Here is a 21,021-nt window from a genome sequence, read left to right as displayed (position 1 = left end):
CATACTACCATCCATTTTCTTAACCATATAGTCCAGTTAAGAGTCCCAGGGAAGCTGGAGCCTTTCCCAACAATCATTGTGCGAGAGGCAGGGTACACCTAGACCGGTCATCAGTTATTCTTAATTTCATTGTAAAGATATTTTCTTTACAGTTTGCTAATACTCAGAACAGATTTGTTTGATCAGTTGTGGTATAGTGTCCTGGTCCAAATGTGGAACAGTAGGACAAGAATGTACCTGCTTTTAATTAATTACGCATATCTATTATCTTTGCCTTGAGTATTTTGTATTTGTGTGGAGGGCAGTTTGTATATGTCATCAGAAATGAGTGAATTAACGCTCCATGTCTGCAAGCTGCAATGTGTGAGTAAGCAATCGGGACAGCTTGGGGACTGGTTTGATTCTATGTAAGATCACGGGGTCACAGGAGATAATAATGGAGAAAAACTTTCACACAGTATGCTTTGTTACGGTGACAGGGGCTGATATATATGACAATGTGCTTTTCACTTTTCTGCTTTGATTTTAAACATGTTAAACACTAACCACCATTATTGTCACCGTACTCATAAGTTTGTTGACACCCTACAAATTCAGCATCAATATCTTTATCCTTTTCCCTGAGTCTTCTCATAATAAGCTTACTACACAAGTAAATATTTTAACAAATATGTTCACGACAGAGCCAGCTGTCTGTGTGCATGAGGTAAAAAGCATGTATGTTCTTGGCATTAATAACATGTTCACAACAGCATTGTGTCTTCCAAGGTTCTTATGCTGGAAAGCAGTGCTTCATATTTTATTATATATATTATATTATATTATATTATATTATATTATATTATATTATATTATATTATACAAAAAATATGCATTTTGATCATTTATGTCATAAAAGCATCTGTGTTTTGATGCACACACATATTCTGGGTTCTCTCAAACACAAATGTTAAGATTTTGTTGCTCAAAGTTGTTCTGAGTTCCGTTTGGGTGGCTTTGCAAAGTATTACATGTTCAGCTCCAAAAAAAAGGCTAAGTTTATCAACTGTGAAGGGCAACTCCAGAAATTCAGATTGTAGTTGGTGAAAATAGGAGCCGATGAGCTATCTGATGTTTATGTGTTTATTATTTAAGTAAGATGATGACCTTAATCACCTGATTATAATTGGCGGTTTCTGCTTGTCTTTCAAAGTTTTCCATCTTTCCTTCCTCTCTTTGATTTTTTTTAAGCCTGATGTTGACTCATGGTCTGCCTTTGTTCTTCAAGTGCAAAGTGGTGGGCACAAGTCCATGCTGACTACAGCAAAATTCAGAACAGAGAGAAACTGTACTGAGACCGATATCAGCATAATGACTTGCAGAGCCAGTAAATTAAAGCCATGGCGATAAAGTTTATAATTTAGAAGCGGATGTTAAAGCATTGTGTCTGCTTTCCAAAAGGATTAATATCATGAAAGCGTTCCTCTATGTCACATTTGTACATTGCAAATTTGGAAGCAACTTAATTCCTTTTTACTTTTTTTTTTTTTTAAACGTGAACTCCTCAGATCCCTGCAAAAGGCTCAAATTTTTTTTATTTAATATAAAATGAATTAATATGTTAATATATTTAAATTGAGCTTAATAAATATTATGGTATAATTTTGGTGAAAAGTAACAGTAAGTAACAGTAAAAATGTTAGGTTGACGTCAGGTTCGGAGAATTCACATGCGGACTCGGCTTGGAATTTCAATAATAATTTATTTGCTTCTTTCTGATTCTTGATTCTTTCCCAGGTGGATGCGGAAACTAGGTTTAGTCGGCAGGCAGACAAGCGGGGAGGAAAACCTAGCGGATAGAGAGGCGGGCAGGCAGGCGGGCAGGCAGGCAGGCAGGCAGGCAGGCAGGACAGCAATCGGGCAAACAGGCAGGATCTCTGACGGGAAAAAACACACAGGTTATCGACCAGGACTATACACAGGGAAGAATCTTTCAGGCCGAGAGTTGTACCGCAGGACGTTCAACAATCTGGCGATGAACAGCAGGCCGGGCGGATCTTAAATAGTGCTGCAGCTGATTGCCAGGATGAGGATCAGGTGTTTAGGATGCCAGGCACGCCCACCAAGGAACAGGATCACAACAAAAAAGGTCTCATCATCATTGAAAAAAGCTAGTTTAAGTTGAAGCGAAAAAGTAATTTTTGGAATTTAAAAGATTTCCTTTTAAGACCGTGATAATGTGAAACTGAAAGGAGCCTGGTGGGCTTGAACTCATTCATTGTGTGAGTATCGGCACAAAGACAGAAGAATCCGCTCATGAATAAAACATAATGTCCTAACTCCAAATATAACTCCTTTGGCCTCCCTTTTTATTTCTAAAATGAAAAAAAAAAAATCATGAAATATTTTTTGTGCAGATGGGCTTGAAGTGATTTGCTTAAATCAGTGCTAACTCTGTCAGTGTGTGAATTTTGCTGCGTACACTTGAGAAGGTACTTTCATGCAGAACATCGTCATACTGTTAATTATATCCACACAGCATAAGTGAATAGTCCTTCCACCATATATCACTCTGCATGTGAGCAATATAACCAGAATGACTCAATGTATCTTTGTCGATTATGAGATTACTGACATGAATGGTTTAGCCCAGAGATGAACCAGTGACCTGGCCAGGTTGTATCCCACCTTTGGTCTTATAAGCTGGATATCCTCCAGTCCCCCTGTGACCCAGAACAGATTAAGATGGGTATGGAAAATGAAAGAGAGGAATTATCCTTTTATCTAAACTTCCTTACAAAATGAATAAAAAAATACTTTATTAATCCCAGAGGGAAATTGCAATATCTCATATCAGAATATATTCCTTAAAGCCACAGAGCTGCTATTTCCTTTTTCTAAAGTGTAATTAGTGAGATAATGGAAACGTACAGGTTGAATTTTATGCATGTCTTCAGGTTTTTCTCTCTGATTTAATCATTTTTAGGTGATTCATATTTTATATAAACAATTTTTTTTATTTATTTCATATTTAAGTAGTTTTTTTTATTTTTATTTCTTTTTCTTTCTGTATTTTTTCCTGTTTTTTATATAATTGTTAATAAACTCAAGTGTTATAGGTGTTATCAGCCTAAAGCTATGATAATAATTCTGTCTTCATACCAGATGACACTTTCATTTCAGATTTTTAGTGTGTTATTTATAAAAGTTCATTTTGTGGGAGTAAGCAGATGTTGAAAGTTTGTGGGCTATTTTTAACAGACACAGCTGGGATTTGATAGGTTGTCTTGCCCAAATGTCTGCGTTAGGTTGACGATATAAGAGGTTTCTTGATAGAATTTGTTGTTTGTAAAAAGCTCAAAGTTGTGAAAAACAAGATGACAACAGAACTTCCTCCTACATGTCCAACCAGCTCAATCAAATTATTGTCAAAATATTCATAAAAGCGATGCAAAGACAGGATAAACTGAATTAACTTAGTCAGATGGAATTTAGAAGATTTTGAAAATTGGGATGCAAGATATAAATAAAAAAAAAACAAATTAAAAATTGCAATAGCAAGACATGTAAAAGTGGCAGGTAGATGTCTGTAAAGCATGTTTCAGCTTATCCTGGTTAAATGAATAGAGACAGATTAGGTTCACTCAATAGGATCCACTTTGTTTGAGGCTTTAAAGAAGAAACACAAATTTCACCTGATTTACTGCTGAAAGACACTGTGATGATTCCTCAATGAAGTTTAAATCTCAGATCTTGAAGTATAGCAGATATTTTGGAGTGATTACTTTTAAAAGCATTACAGTGTCATCCAGCTAGTTTTTGTTCTTTAAGGTGACATAAAAGTCAGGTAGATGCTGGAAATGTGATCAAATCCCACCAGCTTCTCTGAACGTAGCAAGTTGAGCGATGATTGAAGAAGCTGTCAAAACACATCTGAGAATTTTTCTTGCAGATTAAAAACAAAACAACAGAAGTAAAGACAAAGTTCAAGGGCAGATTCCTTTAAACGGATACTCAGCTAAACTGAATTAAACAAAGAGATAAAATAGCATGAAAAAAATAAGATCCACATCCCATGGGAGAGAGTGGGAGACAAGTATGGTGCAAACATCTTTAACTCAATCTAAAGCAGCAGGACACAGAGACCTTGGACGTCTCTGAGGGATCATAAAGAGACATATCACCTGCTGGCACCTCTGTGAAACAATGGCGGGAGTTTAAAAATGGAGATTAAATGAAATCAGTGTAAAAGTTGATGACTTCTCCATTACAGTCAAATTCATTCATTTATTCATTCAGTATCCTAACCGCTTAATCCAATTCAGGGTCGCCTGGAAGCTGGAGCCTATCCCAGAAGTCTTTGAGCGAAAGATAGGGTACGCCCTGGACAGCTCACCAGTCCATCTTTATGCACCAGAGGTTAATTAACTGTGTATTTGCGGAAAAACTCAGTGGCTTGCTTTTTTTGTTGTACATCCAGTAAAACTCTTTTATCAAAGACTACATTAAAAAGTCTTGTGCAACCTCCTACACCGTTGCTCTTACAAAAAGTAGGCTCAAATGAAAAAAGCAATAGCACAGATATTATTTTCTTCATTCCACAGACTCCTTTTCTTTTCAAAACCCAATTTGGTGCCATTTCATATTTTATGGCTTGAAATTGATTTATGTGCACACACACGTTAGTCACATTAAATGGTAGAATATACTTTCCTTCCTCTTAATCTAGCTCTGAATGTGCTAGTGTAATTAACACCAAAGGTGTTTTTTCTTAAAGAATAAATGATAGTATTACTATGTCAGGCCTGGCAACATTTACAGGTTCATTTTTAACAGGCCCTGCAATGGGCTGGCGACCTGTCCAAGATATACCCTGCCTCTCGCCCAATAACTGCTGGGATAGGCTCCAGTTTCCTGCCACCCTGCATTGAACTAAGTGGTTAAGAAATAGATGGATTTTTAACCAGGAATAGTTCTGAAATGCTGCAATCACATCAATGGATAAGCCAACGCAGCAGTGATCTGATAGAAACTTTCCCACTTCTACTCGTCATGACTTGGTGTTGCATCTAATTGTTGAGTAGAAGCTCCATCTGTTCACATATCCATCCAAACATCCATCAGTTCATCCATCCATTTGTCCATCCACACATCCATCCATTCATCCATCCACACATCCATCCATTCATTCATCCAAAAATCCATCCATTCATCCATCCATTCATCCATCCAGTCATCCATCCACACATCCATCCATTCATTCATCCAAAAATCCATCCATTCATCCATCCATTCATCCATCCACACATCCATCCATTCATCCATCCACACATCCATCCATTCATCCATCCAAAAATCCATCCATTCATCCATCCATTTGTACATCCACACATCCATCCATTCACCCATCCACACATCCATCCATCTATCCATTCATCCATTTATCCATCCACACTCTCAAAAATAGAGGTACAAGATAAGGACATTTCTGTACCTATAGGTACATTTTAAAGAAATGTTCTCTCAAAAGTACAATACTGGTCTTTAAGAGACCAGAAGCACACCTTCAGAGTACGAAAAAGGGTTCAAAGTGACATAAAGTACAAATTTGTACCATTTCGACCATAAGGGTACCTGCAGCATTGAAAAATGTAATGTTAATGGCTGTAATGTTACAAACTAGAGGAGAGTTGAGTGATGACAGTAGTACTACTTAACAGTCATTTACTACACCAGACAATGGAGGTCAGATGCTGCAAACTAAGTGTATGTCTGGTCAGTATTTTGAGTTTTTGAAGATTATTTCTAGATTAAAGATAAGATAATATTGCTAAGTTGCATGGACCAGGCCTAATCCTGTGAAAACATAAAAAAACATAACTTGATAAGGTGAGGTTGAACTTGATAAGGTACAAAAATAGACCAGAACTGAAGGGTACAGAAATGTCTCTCAAAAGAGTACACCCCCAGCGACAAGCATTTGTACCTTTTTAGGTACAAGCTGCTACCTCTATTTTTGAGTGTGCATGCATCTATCTATTTCCTTCCACCAGAGCCATTTCTTTGCCCGTTTTTCTTTGTGTGTTTAAGATTCCCCTTTTTGGCTTAAAAATAAATGTTGACCTAAATAAAATACACTCCAATAGTAATAGTTTTCTTTTACTGCATTATAAGGTCTCAGCATATATGATGACAGTTGGCTCAGGTGGTTTAGATGTTTATCTTGTGAACTGATGGTTGGTGGAATGTGTCCCGCTCCCTATGCTGCCAGGTCATGAGTGATGATGTGCTGTTGTGAGTTTTATGTGGGTCTGTTTTTTTCTGTCTGTTTTTGTTCACTTTCTATTGTTAACTTTTGATTTTTACAATTTAGTTACAACACTTTATTTTCAGACTTTGCACAACTATATCTCTACAATGATAAACTAATAAATGTAAATAAGGAGTCAACCATAGTAAAGAAAAAGCCAGCAACTATTCCCATATTTTGTTTAGCATTCAATAATAATTTGTTATTTGACCAGATAAAAATAGATAGATAAATCCAAATGCATCAATATTCAACCAAACCTGTTACTTTAAAATTCATTTATACATTTATTTATAATGTATCTACCTTATGTCTTTGTTAAATAGCATTATAAAGAAATTTGAGCGTAAAAACCACAAGATTTTAAATGTTTGACAGTGACCTGTATCATAAAAATATCTGCCCTTTGTAACAAACCAAACTGAGAAAAATCAGGTAAAAATGTGTGGAAGTTATTGCTGTGGTTGAGCCTTACAAGTAAATGCATTGCAGGCGCAACAATGAGACAGGCAAACAGCTGTCATATGAGGACATCACTGATGACTGCACATAAAAAAAGCCAGGAAGCATACATGCATCTTTTCCTTGTATTCAGCATCTTGGCTAGGGACCCCACAAAGCTAGAAACTGCCCTGCCTTCCATTAATCAAATGTACAACATTGTCACAACAGGCTTTGCATGAAAGTATGACGCTTTGTAGCATATCTTTTTCTTTTAACAACTGTCTTTAAAATGGTTTCAAACAGTTGTTGGATCTTTGGGAGAAAAGTGTTGTCCAATTTTTGCCTGTTTTAGGATATATGACACACAATGTGTGTGTGTGTGTGTGTGTGTTTTTTTTTTTTTTTTTTAAATTATTACTATTCACTGTCACTCCAGGGCCCAAAGATCAATACTGATTTTTAGGCAGTATCCTTTGCTGCAAAAAGCTGGAAGGAATCACTAATGGCAGCAGACATTATTCAGAATTTGTTCAGAAACTGTATTTTTACTCTTATTGAACCCACGCCTGTCTTTACCGTTGAGAGACTTGCAAAGGTGCTTTATATATCTTTTATTTAGTTTTTTTTTTTTTTTATTTAGTTAGTTATTTATTGTTCTATCATACAGACCTGTTGCTAAGTAACCCAATTAGTTGACACATATTCCTCCAGCAATTTCTTTGTAGTACCACTACTGTTGTTGTACCACTACTGGTAGCAGTTATTTGTTTTGTTTTGTCTTGTTTTTCAGCATTTATATATTTGATACATGCAGCTTACATGATAACATCTGTTTAGTGACAACCTGCATGATGATGTCATTTACACGTGACCTCTTTCTATGTGACAACACACTGCTGCACAATGATGATATGCTCACTTAGGGGGGAGGATATAGTTATTCCACTGACTCATAGAGACCCAATGGAAACTACATCTTCAACAGTCATAAGCTGCTTTATCTCATAAATAAGTAACGGTAGTTGTTTAGCCACATGGTTATGGTTAGAATGAATACAATGTGTTCAGTCACTGGTTTAGTAATGTGAATAAATGTTTGCTGGTTGTCGGACAAGCTGTTGACGTGGACTGGCTGCCACGTTTCCGTCTGTCTGCCTCAGACCAGTTGCAGCTACATGTAGTTTACCGCCACTAAATGACTGTGGCATGAATGAAAAATAGATTTACTGTTAAGTGCTTTGGGTGCCTTCAAAAGCACTATATAAATCAAATCCATTGTTCTTACATAGTCACTGACCATCTTTAAATATCATTTGTCTCATATGCAGCATCACAGTGAACTTTCAATAAATTTATGTTTGCTTCTCTCAACCTCTCATTTGTCAATAAATAGCAGATTTGCATTGACAGAGCCACAGACATTCAGGCTCTACCAACGTTTTACTTGTAAAGTAAGGTCCTGGGACTCCAACGTTTTTATGTGTCAGCTTGGAAAAGCTCCACGTGGACCAACTATAGCATTGTATACATATACAAACAGTTCTTATCCATCACTAGAATAATAATCAAGCCTCTGTTGTATGAATCGTGAAAAATCTTTCATTTCATTTGAATTTTTATTCGGTTTATTTATTTTATCTATTATATAGACATATTTATAAAATAACACATTGCTATATTTATATAATAGAAATATATTATATAAAATTGACTATTATATTTGTTTTTACCGTTTTTTATCACCGACGTAAACTTAGTAATTATGTTTATATATGAAATCCTATACTAGATTAGTTTATTCTTCAGTAAGTGGCAGTGTGTTGGTCGACTCTCCTAATGTCCACTGAAGTGGCAAAATGGCAAATATGCCATCCTCACTTATGAATAAACAAGAAGACAGCCTTTATATTAATTTCCATGGTAGTGGACATGATCCATTAAAGGGTTAAAGTCCTGAAAGGGCTGTATTGTACTTAGTTGGCAATAATTTCCACGTGTGTAAATTCTGATTCAACCTGTAAAAACAACTAAATGAACCATAGATTTAATCTGATAATCTTTACTACTGCATGCAGCAGCTTGTAACAGTAAAGGTTCAGGAACAAGTTGTGGAAAAATACAAAAAAAAAAGTCCTAAGCTGAATCAAAATAATATGAGAGTGTTGAAGGGAATAGGATGAATAGAATGAGTGTTTAATCTGCTGCTAATCCCCTGCCTGCTCCTCCCAATATTACCAAGTGCCAAGAGTGTTGCTCACGCTCATACAAAGATTTTACTTGTATTCATCTGAGGCACTTCATTTTACAATTTGAGAATTAGAATTATTCATTATATTGCTTCATGCACATGTTTTAGATATCCAAACCCCTGATACTTGCTCTCATGTCTACACTGAGACAAACAATTCGTTTAAAAGAACTAAACCCTTAATTTTGTTCAAATGTTGTGCTGCATCTCTGTCAGGTTTACAAGAAAATGTGCATGCCTCTGGGTTTCAGGAAGGATGCCGCTTGCTGCTTCTGATAAGTTGCAACTAGGCAAAGGAGCTGCATGAGTGATGGTGTCATTACATAAGCACATTACAGCAGTATGCATGCATGCTCCACCACCACCCACCCACTACACAAACACACACACATGAGAATGGCACCATGTTGCATTTTGCTGCCTGCAGTCTATCATTAACCTTGACTGTATTTCCACTGTGACCCCACTCCTGTCCATCACAACCTCTCAGGCAGAATCAGGTTAAATGTCGATACCAAGGCCAGATGATGCCACTGTGTCAGAAGTGCTGAAATTTAAAACCAAGAGTATTTTAATCTTCTTTTTTACATGTCATTGATATTTTGTATGCATTGCAGTATAACCTGAATATAAGCTTTAGTTTAGTCTGCTGCAGACTCGGGCCTGCGGGGCTCAGACAAGGTTCATTGGGGAAATGTGCAAGTCCTCAAATACCATGAGAAATCTCTCTTTCATTCAGGCCTAGCTCTACATTGTTTTACCAACTTTGATGAAAACCAAGGATTTTGTTGGGATTTAAGGTGTTCCTGAATAAATCTGATCTTCAGCATCAACAAGAAATAGAATGCCTCTGAAATGTGTTTTGCAACCATGTTTGATGAACACTGAGCAGTTATTGCTTCTTCAATGAAGCCTTTCTTGCTGGTAGAAAATAAATGGTCTCATTATTCCATGTTTAATAGATTGTGGCAATTCTCAATAATAATTCATCTCAATGCTTGCATCGTTGGACTGCAGTTTCCTCAGCTGCTATTCTGGAAATGTTTCTTGACCATTGTGACTGGCAGCAAACGGGATTGTGTAAATGCTACAAAAGGTCCAAATAAAGGTCAAGAATACTGATTTGAGCATAGAAAATTCAGTTTGGAATGAAAATCTTCCACAGGTTCTTTGTAGCAGCAGATAAACCGAACACAGTGACTGAAAGAGCTTAGAGTGTGCAACCAATCTGCAAGTGAATGTGGCGAATGAAGCAGCTGGCCCAAACAGAAAGCTTTAAACTTTTAACTTGCAGTTATGTCAGTATTCAAAACATATAAAGTACTAAAGTACCTTTTGTTTTTTTTTATTTTATAGTACTGCAGGCAGTAGACTTCCTTTGATAACATGTTGTAAAAGACATAACATTTTAATCATTTACCTGGACAGACAGACAGGCAGACAGAAAGAAAGAAAGACAGTGTGATCAGGAACCTAGCTGCTGGGCAGCCTGTAGTTAATTATTAACTTCAAAATTATTAAGTAGTTTATAATTAATTAGTGGTAAGTTCATGAAAAAACTTTCCAAATCGTCAACAATTTTAAAATTAATGAATAGTTCAAACATATTTTCCCGTCATAGCATTTAGAACAGGCTTAGATCGTCTTGAGTTGCTAAGAACAGCCGTAGTTATATATTAATAAATGATTAAGTGTTGTTTAGCTCATGAATATGAGCCAAATGACTGTACTGAGCACATTTTTCATGTTCCCATTGAACAGCCCACAAACTGAACTAATAACATTTTATTTTATGGTTTCTTAAAAAATTTTTTCCTACCCTCAGAAAGTGTGTTAAGTCTCTTTTGACAATGGTGTGTGTATTATATTATATATGCACCAAAACCACAATGTTCAGGTAATAATTAAAGAATGAAATAAATAAAGGGTTTTGCTTTCTGGTGATTAATTGTTGGTGTGATTGCTGTAAAGCAGGGGTGGGAAATCCTAGTCGCCAAGGTTTTAAATGGTGCCCTCATCCAACACACGTGATTCAAATGAAACAGATGCAACAGCTTACCAAGTTCTGCTGAATGACTCATTCATTTGAGGTGTGTTGAAACATGGAAACATCTTAGCCTTGCAGAGCAGCTGTCCTCACGGACCAGGGTTCCCCATTCATGCAGTGGGGAATAAATAAGCAGCTGGGATATTTGGAAGCGGATTAGGTGGGACTTTAAACTGGATTAAGGAATGAAAATGGGAAATGTATAACTTTGAACACTAAAAACACATATGAGGCAGGAGTTGTGCTTTCTCTTCAGTGGTTTTGTATTAATTTGAGTTCCTTTACCGTCTGAGAATGCAGCACCTGACATCACCATGGCAACCTGAACTTATCTTGGAAATCATCCTAATCAATATTACTGACAAACTTCAGCTTTTTAGCAGTTTCAATAAAACAAGAACTGTCTGTTTAAGAATCCCACCATAATTCCTACACATATGCCATATTTCAGTCATCTGTGATTTGATCTATCAGGAAGTACATATTAGCATTCTATCTATCATTTTAACTTGTGAAACATTCAGAGTTGTTCATATATTTAACATTTGAATAGAAGACAGTTCCCCATTCATTTTTTTGCTTCTTGGAAACTACTTTAACTGCAGTTCACCTCATGGAAGCGGTACAGCCATCTTTGCTTCTTAACAAATCAATCTCAGCCTGAACTGTCTATCATCATATAATCTAATAATTAAAGAAAGGTTTTAAAGAAAGGTATTTTTCTTCCCTCCAACATGCATTCCTAGTTAATAATGTTCTCATCTTTACTTGATGCATATGCTAAGAAGTCTCACAACTGACTTCTACCTCTGTCAATTCACCAGATATATGAAGTATTGCTTTGACGAATAATTAATTCTGTCAGACACTTTGACTCAGAGGTCATTGGTTTGTCAAGACTTCCTAAGTAAGTCATATTGAGTTATATTTAATTCTACCTTGGGGTTAAATGTTGATGAAACAACTTCCAACTATGCAAGAAAAGAGGCACAGTGGTAGAGTTGGAGGAGTAATTGTTCTAGTCTGATTATTTTGTACATTACAAATCCTGATTTGTTTCACGACGCCCCTCTTACAAATTTGACTAATTTCACCTTTTAATATAAACCATCAAGGTAATAGGAAGTTACCTTATTTTGTTGATGTTGAGCAAACAGGATTTGGCTGTGTTTGTAACCACGTTTAAGTTCACAAACGAGGTGGAGGAAGTCCCAGAGGAAGAGGACGTGTCAACTGCCAAGTGTCCATCAGGTTATGTAAATGCAGGGCAAAGGCAGGAACACAGTGAGGACACCACGCTCAGGGAGTTGGAAAAAAATATGCGTCACTGTTTAAAATCAATTTCAATTGATCCTCTGCAGTGGCATAATCTTCCGTTACCCGCTGAGAATCAAAGGTATATCAGCCCCCTCGCATCCAAAACACCTTCTTTTAAGTTAACGTAATGCACCAAAAGACACATGGGGAAAAAAAAAACATACATACATGTTTATTGTACAAGAAGGGCACAATTTTTTCTTTTTTTTTTTCCTTCTTTTTTTTTTTGTTTTTTTTGTACAAACTGTAAACTAAATAATTCTGCAGGTTATAATCTTTGAAATCACTTTCATGGATGAACACCAGAAACATGTAAATAAAATGAATATATAAACAGTCAGTGACTGTTGCATCTTACTGTAGATTTTAATCCCACACTGGAGAAAACATACAGCAAGTACATCTGCTACACACATTAAGGATTCTGAAAGGTAAAAAGCACTTGTGTTCATCACGACTACATTTTTAACATCATTATACAATACGCTATCCCTGCGCTCCCTAACCCTTAATACTGCCGTTAACTTCTGTTTTTTTATTTCTTTTTTTCTCCACTCTAATGAAGCTCTGTCACTGAATTGAAGTTGAGGTAGGGACTCCATCATTGCTCCAGACAGTTGAATGAGGTGAAACATCATCATTAAAATGGCTCCACTATCCCAGCGCCTGGGAGTGTTGCTCAGACCTACATCTGCTGGTCCACTCATCGCAGGAAAATGAGGCGAAGGAATTCGGCACTGTCAGATTTGCTTAAGTCGTCATACGTCATGTTACTGCACTGATTGAGAGAACATGTACTGTCACCGTAGCTCTCTGAAGGAACTCGTAGGGCAGCCTTGAGGATATTCTCTATATCCAAACAAATCATTGTACCTTTGAGACTTTTTTTTTGCCTAACATTGCCCCTTCTCCAAAATCAAAGCAGTGGCAGCTGCAAAGATGACTCACCGAGTTGACAAGGTGAAGGCTTGGGGAGTAGGGAAAGGGGGGGGGGGTTGCATGGAGCCAATACAGCAAAAATCATCTCAGCAGCTCTCGGCTGGACGTTTCTATAAATGTATACAAACAGCATTTTTGAAAAACATCTGGTAAACCTGTGAATGCCGATGACGTCTACAGTACAGCCACATTCAGCCAAAAGCAAGAATTTTAGCAAAAAAAAAAAAAAAAAAAATCCAAAAAAAAACCACACAATTAACAAAGCACATTAACAAAAATGACCCAGTGTAGCTTTGATTCAGCACTTCGACAGATTACAGAAAGGAAACAGTGGGCTCTGTCTGTTTAATAATGAATTCCATCTGTGTTAACATTGAGAATGCTCATCAGGTCGACAGAGGCAGCCAAGAGAAAAGAGAAAGAGACAGAGGAGGAAGGAGGTGTGGGGAGTTCAGGAGAGGATGGAGGGGCAGTCTTCCCCAAGGCAGTTTCCTTTCATGTCCGATCCTGACAGATTATACACACTTCATGTTGTATCGCATCTTTGAGCTGGCATGTGTTTGGAAATAATTATGGAGTAAATTTAGAGGAACTGGTGCAGCGTGAGAAGGGAGGGTCGTCGAGCCGATATGGTTGAGAATTTGTGAGGAAAAAGACACGGGGCAGGGCATGAAGACGGAGGTTCAGCTTGTGGCACTTGTAAGCTTGAGCACTTGCAACATTAAAGGAAATCATAAGCAAAGGGTGCTAATCCAAATTGCACTCCACAAACATCAAACTCCAGACTGATGGAGCAGCATGTGGGAGGTTACAGGGAGGCTGAGAGGACAATGAGGTATTTTTGTGACAGGCCAAACCACATATTGAGCCAAAAGCCCCCCCGCTTTGCTACCATCTAGATAGCATTGGATTTTCCAGCACAGGAAAATCAAATGCTTCATTCAAGACCAATTGCTTTCTATTGGATGGGCTCTTCCTTTCTCTGATGTGCAACAGTTTTGTGCCTTTGCGGACACAAACAACATGCAGTAAACACTCAGCATACAAGGTTTTCAGCAACACCAGAGTGAGCAGAAAGAGTTGGCATTTATATTTCAACTTGAGAACTAATAATGTCAGACTGAGAATAGCGTATGCCACACCAAAATGTTTGTCACTTGAACTCAACCTGCATGAAAGTGACAATAAGTTCTGTTTTATATCATTAAACATGGCATTGATGTTAGCTTACATTATCATTCCATAGAATGGACACTGTTGAAAGAGGAAGAACTCAATTTCTCTCTTTTTTTTTTTAAATTCTGGTGTGACTAGTATTATTTATTGAAGTGGCACATTTTAGCTAATGTTTGATTTTTTTTTTTTTTTTTTAAAAAGGGTTGAATTAAATCAGCCATTACATTTGGAAATTGCATGATATTACAAATATGCAAATATGACTCATTGAATGAATAGCTGCATAAGAGTAGCGTTCTACAATGAGAGCTAACATGATTTAATTTGAGCTGCACCACTTGTGATCGTAATCTTTGTGGTGTTTTCATTTTCAAAATGCAGCTGTGCCAAGACGGAAAATGTGTCCGATACCTCGGGGGGGTAATCCTCATTGTAGTGTCTCATCTGTGACTTCACCTCTGCAAATACAGCGACTGTCACACCGCATGCTCCACATTGCCACTATAGCACAGTATGGCTCCCAGCGTGAGCAATTTACAAAATCGGATATCTGCAAGTTTGCAAAAGGTCACTAAGTGTCACTTGTATTCCGGCTGAGTGAACCTGCTGCTCTGCATCCTCGAAATAAGGAGTTTCACTTTGCCTCTATACGTTAACTTTTCATTCATTTTCTCTAAAATTATAAACTGACTTCCTTTGCCAAGATGAGAATGATTATTACTACTTTGAAGGAGCGGAGGAAGGACTTAAAATGGAGGACTGCCAAAGGAGATGGTGGGGAGGTTGCAGACAGAAAGATAAACATTAAAGGAAGGTATGCAGGTGCAATGGACCCTGTTGACAGCGAGAAAGAGATAGGAGGAGGGAGGGTGTAATGAGAGAGGAAAAGGGGATTTGCAGACTGAGGAAAGGCGAAAAGGGAAACACAGAGGACAGGAGACTGCGGAGATTTGCTGATGAGTGGCAGGAAGACAGATGAAGCCAATAAAAATAAGGGAGCCAGGAGAAGAAATGGAGGAAAGTTCAAGCGAGACTGTCTGTTAAGTCCCAGTTGACTGTGGATCGATCAGAAACGTGATACAGGGATAGAGAGCGGACCATAGCAGTGACTTTCTCCATTTCCCTGTCTTTCCCTCTTTCACATGCACATAAGCTGGACCTCTGAAGAAATAAGACTGGCAGGATTCTAGTGGGGTGGGAGGTAAAAAAAAAAAAAAAAAAGAAAAGAATTATACAAAATAAAAAAGTAAAAAACATCAAGCTCACTTACCTCCCCCACTTACTTATTTTAGCTTTACTCAGGGCATTGTCACTTTGGCTTTTGAGGTCATTTTTAAAAAGAATGGATCACCACTGCAATACAGATGTCATTACAAATGTACTGAAGAGAAATATTTGCAAAAAGCAGCTAATTTTACTGCATCAAGTTGCCCACGTTTTTCTCTCCTTCATGAAACACATACAAATCACCTACCTACATGATATTTGACTAATACTACACTTTCCTCCACTGTATATACTGTGTTTAAGTTCTTCCAGAGTAGTACTGTACAGTATACACATGCAAATGTATGCATCTTTGTCCGTATGGAAAAGATGGATACATGTGCACCGGGGTTCTGCTTTAATATACAAGCCATCAACATTTATCATCAAATGTATCAATTTCATCAATAAATGCTGAAAGTATTTTGCAGATAGTTATATCCAGGATAAAGTGCCTTTACTTTGAAACATTCTGAAGATTTTTCCATGTGGATTTCAGCAGTCTTAAGGTCCCATCGCTGGTTCCCTGTCAAGCATGTTCTTAAGAGACGTTGTCTCTTTATTTTGTTCTACTCTCCTGCGAAAGCTTTATCTTATACATGCTTAACTGTTCTCTGATCCATGTTTGAGCCACCATTCTCTTAACATGACATGGTTTTATGCTGCCCGTTCTGCGTTATAGGATTGATCTTTTCCAGTGTGACCTCAGTATCACTGTCTAAATTTCCAGAGATGGTCGGGGAAGGTTTCTCTAGGGTGTTGTTTACCATTCCCACCTCAATCTCCCCTTCGTATCCATCTTTTTTCTGGAATTCCTCCTCCTGACACAAGATGCTGTGGGGGATGACATAGTTTGCCGAGTTGTTGCCCTCCTTTGGGATGTGGCTCTTGGGCTGATACTGACAGCTGGGGTTTGAGGTAGGGGCCCCCATGTTGTTGTTAATGCTGACGATCTCAATGGCGTTGCTCCCCGGACACAGCCTATGGCAACCCAGGAGGATGGAGAAGGCCTTGCGGAAGTCGGCGTTGAAGGCATAGATGATGGGGTTAAGTGAGGAATTTGCCCAGCCAAACCACACAAACACGTCAAAAGTGGTGGAGCTGATACAGGGGAAGTCCGTGGACCCATCTGGTAAGTTAGCTTCACAGAACGGAACCATGCAGTTCAGGATGAAGAAGGGCAACCAGCAGCACACGAACACACCCATGATGACTGACAGGGTCTTTAAGACTTTGGTTTCTCGTTTGAATGACATTTTAAATGAGCTCTCACTCTCTATGTTTGAACTATTCCCCATGCTGCTGTGGCGGTTTTTGGCACTCTCTGCTGCCCGCTCCAGGGCAGATATTCTCCGAATTTGCTTTTGGGCAATACGGTAGATCCGGGTGTACGTTACGATCATTATCGCCACTGGGATGTAGAAGCTGATGAGGGACGATGAAATGGCATAGGTCCTGTTAAGGCTGGAGTCACAGTTGTCAGGAGGCATACTGTTGGGGTAAGTCCCATTTAGCTCTGCATAGCTGGTGGTCTGAGCTTTGTGCCAGTTAAGTTGGACAGGGATGAAGGAGATGAGGACGGATAGGGTCCATGCTACACTGATCATCAGACATGCCACTTTAGGGGTCATCTTGCGTTCATAGCGGAATGGGCTCGAGATGGCCCAGTAACGATCAACACTAATCACACACAGGTTCAAAATGGAGGCAGTAGAACACATTATGTCAAAAGCCACCCAAACATTGCAGAATGCTCCAAACGGCCAAAACCCCACAATCTCTGTGGCTGCCTTCCACGGCATGACCAAAATAGCCACCAGAAGGTCGGAGATGGCCAGCGAGATGACAAAGAAGTTGGTGACCTTCGACCTCAGGTGCCGGAACTTGGTGACGGCAGCACACACAAGGGTGTTGCCTAACAGCGTGGTGAAGATAAGCAGGGAGAGGAAGCATCCCGTCAGAACACGTTTAGACGAGTCCCTCTCTGAGGAAAGCTGCTTGTCATCTCGTACCGTTGAGAAATTCTGATCCATTGTTTACCTTACGGCGCTAATACAGTGAGAGAGGGGGTGGGTGAGGGGGGTGTCAGCAGTCACCCCATCACATCCCCAGCTGGTTGCAGCTGTGCAAACGGAGAGTTTTAGACGGACGGAGTCTCTGGTGGAGAGGTAACCTGTCTGGGCACCAGCTCTCCCACAGAGTGGATCATCCATAGGATCCTCTTCACGACCACCATGTTTGCTCAAGTGCTGCTATAAATATCTCAAAAATTTCTCTTCAGAGATTTCGCTCCCAAAAATGCACGATTTATAGATTCCTGTAGCAGCAGCACAGATAGTCGACATTCTAGTTTGTCAAGGGACACGGATATTCCAGCTGTTGTTTGCATTTGCTCTTCCGGTCGGCACTGTCCTCATGAAAACAGTCTGAAGCAAAAGTAATGAGGATCTTTAAAGAAAAGTTCTTACTTTTTCCCCTCTCATTGCATGATGCAACTATCAAGCCTTCAGCAGAGGTTCCACAGCATAATGTTGCTGAGCTTTTAAGTCAAAAGAGGTTTGGCCAATCATTAGCCTTATATACCAACTCATCAATAACCTCTATTGATGGGTTTTGCGCAGCGTTTATCTGATTTGTTTAATGATCTTCGAGGCGTGTCCCTGTGATTATATTGGTCACTGTATTGACGTGGATCCACCAGTGCTGCTAGAATGCTGTCTTTTATATGATGAATTTTCAAATTTCTTTGAATGGAGCTCTCTTTTAGTAAATGGCACACTTTACGGCCAGTGTTTCCACCTGGACGCTCGGCAAAAAGAAAGAAAGAAAAACTCATTCAGATGTCCTGACAATCCATTTGATAAGAGCAGAGGGATGTCTGTTAAATGACAGATTCATTAGAGAGACATATCATTCGATATTCTCACGGATATGTTGCTGTAATCCACATGCGTTCTTGTTTTGTTTTCTGGTTAGATCGGTGTCCATGTGCGTTAACGCATCACAGCCACCGCTCCCCCCTTTCAGAAACATTAGAGTCGTCCTGGCCACCCACCTAAATTATCTTTGGCAGTCCGATCCTCGTGTTGACGTCCTTGAAACGGAGGCTCAGTTTGTTTTTTTCATCCTCGGTGTTTTATTGACAGCGTGCGTCCCGCTGCCTGAATGTGGATCGCTCCGGGAAACGTTGGAACCGTCTTGGACTGGTTTAAAAAAAAAACATTTAGATTGAGGGAAAAAAAAAAACCAAACATTTAGCTCCCATTTGGCAAAGTGAAGCTTACATCCTGCTGATGTCCTGATACCAAGTGCAGAAAGAGCTCACCATCTCTTAGCTTTCTTCCATGGAAAGTCTGTCACGCTCTCGGTGTCCCCTTCTCAGGTGTTGCGCGAGTCTTCACTGTTTTTTCTTCTTCTTCTTCTTTTAATTATCTACAAACACACGTGTGTATATATATATTGATATTTATCCCATCGTTTGTTGTTCAGTGTTCAGTTAGTTTACACTGTGATGTGACTTGCGGTCTGACTGGCCGTCGGAGAGTGATGGGGAATGACTCTGATCTCTCCAAGCGCGTTTTCACGCGCGCTCCTCTCTCCACTCTGCTTCCTGCCGCTGTGCGCCACTGTCTCTATCACAACAGTTCCACAAGGATATTGGAAGGGTAAAGTCACGCTTATTTATGCTTTGCAGCTTACTGTTTGCCTATAAAGGGTTTAAACCCTCTTTACCTTTTAATGAGCCCGTTATGATCCAGATTGCTGTCAAAATCCCCTGAAATAATAATCCCACCTGAAATAATCAAAACCATGCAGAGACGGAAAACGTTTTTTTTCAGTACTTAAATGATCTGAATCTCTATCTCAAATCAAACCCTGCGTTGGAGTCAAACATGGTGAGTCCTTCCTCCAGTTACAGGCTATACTATAAACTCAGTGGTGAGTTATTTACACTCCGAACAATGACGGCGTTCCTTTATTTACTTGAACGTCATCCAATATCACTGTCATTTATTTAGTTGCAGAATCACAAGCTGAGCTAAAAATGAAGGTGCAAATACAAAACAAGTTGAACTTGTTGCCAGCAGGCACAAGAGGCACAATGAGGCCATCTACTGGATGGAAATTTTTCAGGAGGGCGTGGAATCTGACTGGCTGAGCTGAAGCATTAATATCAACCTAGAAATCATGACGAAGTCTAAATTAAACGAGTTATTGCTGCAGAGAGAGATCTATGAATTAAGCGAGATAGATATTTGTTCTGATTGTGTGTGTGGTAGCCTTTTTAACTCATCTCCTGAGGATGCAAAGAGTCACAAAGTAGTTACATGTATGTCTTATGGGGGAGAAGAAGGAAGACCCCATAATATGAATTGTTAAATTCTATTATGGGGGCCTGGTTAGAATTAGTGGAAGTCAAATTAATGTAGACCAATGCAATGCCCTCTGAAGTGATGGCCTGTGCATCAGTCAGTGACACACTCAAACCCACCCACAGAGAGATAGTGAGGTGAATGTGAATTACAGCAGCCTCTGCTAAGCTATCATGCCACTGGCTGCCTGGCAGCTTGGGCCAGTTTGAATATTAACTATTTAGTGAGTGGAAATCCTCAGTGGACTATGTTTCTCTGTGTGGCTTTAGTGATGCCTGTGTGCATGTATGACTTTGCATGTCTGTAAGTGCATGTGTGCGTTTGCAAAAAGAATACACATGTATTTGTGTTTGTGTGTGTGTGTATGTGTGTAAGTAATGCATGTAGACAAGCCAAGTGTAAGAGGCCTGGCAGACATAACGCCCACATTTCCCTGTAGCACTGAGCCAGGGTGTGCGTGCAGCTGACAAAGTTCAAACCGAGACCACGTCACATACAAACACACTCGGTCTCGCTCATTCACTCTCTCACTTACTCACGCACACACACGCACACACACAACCAGCCATGCAGGGTAATTTATGTCTGCTCTAAAAAGCAAACAAAACAAAAAAGAAAAGAGTTAAGTTGGAAAGACATGATAAAAATAAGTCTTTTAAAGAACTGATTGAGATCACTTTGAGACTAATTAACCTGCCAGCTTTAAAGAGCCCACATTATGTTTAATTACAGGTTCATACTGTTATTTACGTGGTCTGCTTGCCAAAGTTTACACGCTTTAGTGTGATAATGAGATATGTTTTCTCATACTAAGCATTTCTGCAGCACCTCTCTCACCGTCTGTCTGAAATACTCCATTTAACCTTTTGACTCTTTTAAGCCACACCTCCTCAAAGGCGCAGTCTGCCCTGATTGGTCATAA

The 21,021-nt window shown here is 39.0% G+C and overlaps 1 protein-coding gene across 1 annotated transcript; it reads right to left on the bottom strand.

Annotated features, from left to right (window-relative positions):
• Nucleotides 1-16,367: 16,367 nt before the first annotated feature.
• On the bottom strand, nucleotides 16,368-17,759 carry drd1b (dopamine receptor D1b; the record flags this gene model as incomplete). Its single annotated transcript, XM_079248001.1, has 1 exon — nucleotides 16,368-17,759. One exon carries the CDS (start codon nucleotides 17,757-17,759, stop codon nucleotides 16,368-16,370), a length of 1,392 nt encoding a protein of 463 aa, XP_079104127.1.
• Nucleotides 17,760-21,021: the final 3,262 nt, after the last annotated feature.

This window comes from Telmatherina bonti (genome assembly GCF_933228915.1).
Source record: "Telmatherina bonti genome assembly, chromosome: 10".
Lineage (NCBI taxonomy): Eukaryota > Metazoa > Chordata > Actinopteri > Atheriniformes > Telmatherinidae > Telmatherina > Telmatherina bonti.
Note: the sequence above shows the minus strand (reverse complement) of the source record. Positions and strands in the feature narration are given on the sequence as shown.